Below are 5,123 nucleotides of genomic sequence, written 5' to 3' on the forward strand. Positions count from 1 at the left end.
GTTGTGGTGCGTGGGCTTGCTAATTGTGCCTCAGGCTTGGTTGCCCCCTAGGATGTGGGATCTCAGCTCCCCAACCCAGGATGGAGCCCACGTCCCCTGCATTGGAAGGCAGATTCTTAACCACTGAACCACCAGAGAAGTCCTGTTCCCCAGATTCTTACAGGGAAAATGCTCCAGCCTCCATGACCTTCCCTGAGTCCCAGAGGGCAGATTCGAACTGTCAGGCTAATCAAGGAAGGGAGGAAAGTGCACAGACCAGGGAGAAGCAGTCAAGAAACAGAATGGTCCTGGCTCTGCCTCGGGACCAAGATGCTGGGAAAGATGGAGGGGAGGAGGAGGAGAAGGGGACGACAAAGGATTAGATGGTTGGATGGCATCACTGACTCAATGGACATGAGTTTGAGCAAACTCTGGGAATTAGTGAAGGGCAGGGGAGCCTGGCATGCTGCAGTCCATGGGGTCCCAGAGAGTGGGACACTACTGTGTGACTGGACCACTAGGAGATACACATAACAAAATCTTTAAGCTCTTTATAACACTAAAGTGAAAGTGAAGTTGCTCAGTAGTGTCCGACTCTTAGCGACCCCATGGACACCAGGCTCCTCCATCCATGGGATTTTCCAGGCAAGAATACTGAAGTCGGTTGCCATTTCCTTCTCCAGGGGATCTTCTCAATCCAGGAATCGAACCCAGATCTCCTGCATTGCAGGGAGATTCTTTACCAACTGAGCTACAAGGGAAGCCCCTGGGCACACCCTACTCTCATCAGCAACCCTGCCCTCGAACCATAGCTGTAAAAACTCACCAAGGCTTCCTGGGTTGGGACATATGGCTTTGGAGGGCAGGCACAAGCCCAGGGCCCCCTTGACTCGGCATTCCCGTGGATCTCTCTGTTGCTTAGATGGTGGTTGGACAGAACAGACCCAGGGCCACCCCTTCCTCCAGCCTCCGACCACACTGGGACCTTCTTTCCAGCCTCAGCCTTCGGAGTCAGCCCCTTAGCTGTCCTCCAACACCAGGAGCAGACAACTCCAGTTGTTGAGCTTAACTCCTTGTTCCTGATCAGCCATGAGTTTTCAGATTCTTCTGGATTTTCAACCCCGAGGTGGAGGCCATCATCCAGTACCTTGTGGACCTGCATCTTCAAGCCTGCCATACCTGCCTGTCTCTGGGCTCCCATTTCAACTGCAAAGTGTGGCTCTAGACGACTTGGGTGAATTTTTCAGCAAGTTGGCTTTGGAGAAGCTCCAGGGCACCAATACCCTCTCCCAAATGCAGAAGCAGAGCAGCGGCCATGCCCCCTTCCCAGAAGTGGAGAAGCCTTCCCAGGATGAGTGGGGTGGAGCCCGGGACGCTCTGGAGGCCACCCTGCTCATAGAGAAGAACCTGAAGCAGGCCCTTTTGGGTCTGTGTGGCCTGTTTTCTGCCTGTGCAGACCCCCGCTTCTGTTGCTTCCTGGAGGTCTGCTTCCTCAACAAGGTGGTGAAAATCATCAGGAAGATGGGCGACCACCTGACCGACCTCCGGGGGCCCACTGGTCCCCAGGCTGGGCAGGGTAAGTAGCTCACCTGCAGGACCCCAGCAGCCTTTGAGGAGTGACCCCCCTCCACCTCCAGTCCCAGGGCTTCTGCCTGAAGCCTCTCTCTGCAACCACTGCTGTCCAGTCACTCAGTCATGTCTGACTCTTAGCAACCCCATGGACAGCAGCACCCCGGACTTCCCTGTCCACTCTCTCCCCTAGTTTGCTCAAACTCATGTCCATTAGTCAGTGGTGCCATCCAACCCTTTCATCCTCTGTCACCCCTTCTCCCCCTGCTCTCAATCTTTCCCAGCATCAGGGCCTTTTCCAATGAGTTGGCTCTTTGTGACGGGTAGCCAAAGAATTGGAGCTTTAGCATCAGTCCTTCCAAAAAATATTCAGGGTTGATTCCCTTTATCATTGATGGGTTTGGTCTGCTTGCTGTCCAAGGGACTCTCGAGTCTTCTCCAGCACCATAGTTTGAAAACGTCACTTCCTCAATTTTCAGCACGTAGTCCAACCCTCACATCTTTATATAACTACTGGAAAAACCATACCTTTGACTATATGGACCTTTGTTAACAAGATGATGTCTCCGCTTTTTAAATATGCTGTCTAGGTTTGTCATAGCTTTTCTTCCAAGGAGCAAGCATCTTTTAATTTCATCTCTGCATTCACGGTCCACAGTGATTTTGGAGCCCCCCCAAAATAAAGCCATTATGCAGCTTTTAACACCCTGGAGCCTTTTCCCAAGCCTTGGATCAAATGGAAACAATAAAGTTTTTGTAAAAAAAAAAAAAGTGTGGGCAAAGCAATAAAGCTGTTCTACCTCACCCAAAACTACCTCTAAGATTTGATTCGGTACCTGTGCACAGAAGCTGAGGTCTTGGCATCAACCTCAGGTAATCAGGACCACAATTCATACTAGGACCTGATCTTTTGATCCAGAGCCTACACTTCCCAGACTGTTTGAGCAAGCAGTGCACAGATAAATACTATAATACTTTCTTTAGTTTGTATTGTTATTGAAAAATTGCTTCAATTCTCAAAATTCTGTATTGAACAACAATGAGAATTAGCAAAGAGGAGTGAAATATGATTAGACGTTTATGCATAATATGCTGCTCAGTCACTTCAGTCCTGTCTAACTCTTTGCAACCCCATGGACTGATACCCACCAGGCTCCTCTGTCCATGGGATTCTCCAGGCAAGAATTCTGGAGTGGGTTGCCATGCCCTCCTCCAGGGGAACTTCCCAACCCAGAGGTCAAACTCACATCTCTTGCATCTCCTGCATTGGCAGGCAGGTTCTTTAACACTAATGCCACCTGGGAAAAACCCAGATTAGACATTCAGGTGGCCTAAACCTACTCAGATAAATAAGGTGGAGTTACTATAACAAATCATTGACTGAATATCTTCTTTGGGTATATTTGGAGTGACTAGATACCATCCAAAAATATAATGAACTCAAAAACATAATGAAAAGCAGAGGGTAAATATGTAACTTCCCGGGTGTTTATCACCCAAACCATCCTGTCACATAGTCACCTCCAAATGTCAGTGGCAGAGGTCTGCACCAGCCGGACACTACACTGGCTACTTTCAAAAACTCAGAAAGGAAACCTTCTGAGCCTTGGTTTTTGCATCTGTAAGAAGATGCTTCCCTGGTGGCTCAGCGGTAAAGATTGTGCCAAACTATGCAGGAGATGCAAGAGATGGGGGTTTGATTCCTGGGTCGGGAAGACGGGGTTTAATTCCTGGGTTGGGAAGATCCCCTGGAGAAGGGAATGGCAACCTACTCCAGTATTCTGGAGAATCCCATGGACAGAGGAGACTGGTGGTCTATAGTCCGGGCGTGTGTGCTAAGTTGCTTCAGTGGTGACCAACTCTCTGCAACCCCATGCACCAGAGCCCACCTGGGAAAGCTATCGTCCATGGGGTTGCAAGAGAGTCGGACATGACTTAGCCACTAAACAACAACAAAGGAGAAGATAGAAGTGGAGAGAATTTGCACAGAGACATAAATAAGATGATACTTAGGAAAGAGCCTGATCTGGGCACATGCTTATTAACATGAGTCGCAGAGTGATGGGGTTTGGGAGTCTGTGCTTTGCAGCTGGTAAGACACAAAGATGCTCCCTCTTCTGAGCATGAAGCTGTTCCTGGGGACGCGGTCATGCCTGCCTGGATCTATAATGAGCCCCTTCCCCACTGTGTTCTTTGCTGAGCTCTGGGCTCTAATGTCCACACTGCCTCCTTGGCATTTTCCTAGTCCTGCAGAATTGGCTGCAATCAATGGTTGACCATAATATGTACTAAATAAACTTCTGTTGTATGGAGCCAGGAGCTTTTAAACACAGCTTTCAACAGCAGGCTTCCTAGGTGGCGCCAGTGGTTTAAAAAATAAATAAATAAACCCATCTGCCAATGTAGGAGACATAAGAGACACAGGTTAGATCCCTGGGTCAAGAAGATCTCCTGGAGGAGGAAATGGCATCTCACTCCAGTATTTTTTCCTGGAGAATTCCATGGACAGAGGAGCCTGGTGGGCTATAGTCCATGGGGTCACAAAGAGTTGGACACAACTTAGCAACTTAGCTCTCTTGCTTGCTTCAACAGCAGGACCATGTGAAATGACTCAATTGGAGTGAATTTGAACCTAAGTTTCTCCTCACCATTCAGAGTGAGTTTTGTTTGCGTGAAAATGGAAACCTTTGGAGAATGCCATCAGAACTGGGAATAGGGACTTCCCTGGAGGTCCAGTGCCTACGACCCTGCACCCCCAAATGCAGGGGGCCTGGGTTCAGTCCCTAGTCAGGGAACTAGATCTCACATGTTGCAACTAAAGATCCCACATGCAGCAACTAAGACCCAGCCAAATAAAATTTTTAAATATCTAAGATTAGATAGTTTCATCACAAATTATCAGTATCTGATCCTAGGGTTTCAAAGTTTAGTGCCTAAAAACTGCAGCTGGTTTTGCATAAATAGAGTTAAAGATCTGTTCACTTCACTTAGGGCCTTCAGGTAATTTGCCAGTGTTATCAGAATCTAAGTGGCCCGAGAAGAAAGGGAAGGTCGATGGATGTCCTGAGGCAGTTTTCATTTATTATTTAAGGAAATTAACTTATTTTCCATCCTTTCGTGTTGACACAGAATATTGCTTTTCCAAATAATTGCTTATAAAATTTACTATTATGCATAAATGGCATAGGTTAAGTCTTAAGGATTTTTGAACCACAGGGCGAGAGCATATTTTTCCCCATGGTTCCTGAATATAAAGCAAAGAGGAATTGATCTTAAGATTAGAGGAGGACAAACAGGTGAAAACACAAGCATGCCCTTGACATTCAGTGTTTGTGCCAGACGCCGGCAGCTCCAGGGAGACTGTAAGTTCACGCGTGAGTGTAGGATGGCTGGAGACATTGCATAAATCAGGATTTTTTTTTATCTCTCTGTGTCTCCTTCATTCATCAGTCTCTTTATCCTTCTGGAAAATTGACTCACATCACAACCCCTTCTGGAATCCCTTCCCATCCCTATGTCCTTCTCTGGGCCCTAAGAATCAGAGACCTCCCCTCCAGCTTTATGACAACTCTGCT

The 5,123-nt window shown here is 47.7% G+C and overlaps 1 protein-coding gene across 1 annotated transcript; it reads left to right on the forward strand.

Annotated features, from left to right (window-relative positions):
- The first annotated feature begins 1,068 nt into the window (after positions 1–1,068).
- On the forward strand, positions 1,069–1,563 carry LOC100336939 (ferritin light chain-like). Its single transcript, XM_059892177.1, has one exon. The coding sequence runs from the start codon at positions 1,069–1,071 to the stop codon at positions 1,561–1,563; it is 495 nt and encodes a 164-aa protein (XP_059748160.1).
- The last annotated feature ends 3,560 nt before the right edge of the window (positions 1,564–5,123 follow it).

Source organism: Bos taurus, chromosome 12 (genome assembly GCF_002263795.3).
Source record: "Bos taurus isolate L1 Dominette 01449 registration number 42190680 breed Hereford chromosome 12, ARS-UCD2.0, whole genome shotgun sequence".
In the NCBI taxonomy this organism is placed as follows: Eukaryota; Metazoa; Chordata; class Mammalia; order Artiodactyla; family Bovidae; genus Bos; species Bos taurus.

Bases quoted from the DNA above. Each gene is read 5' to 3' on its own strand.
- LOC100336939 (XM_059892177.1), top strand. From the start codon at position 1,069: ATGAGTTTTCAGATTCTTCTGGATTTTCAACCCCGAGGTGGAGGCCAT.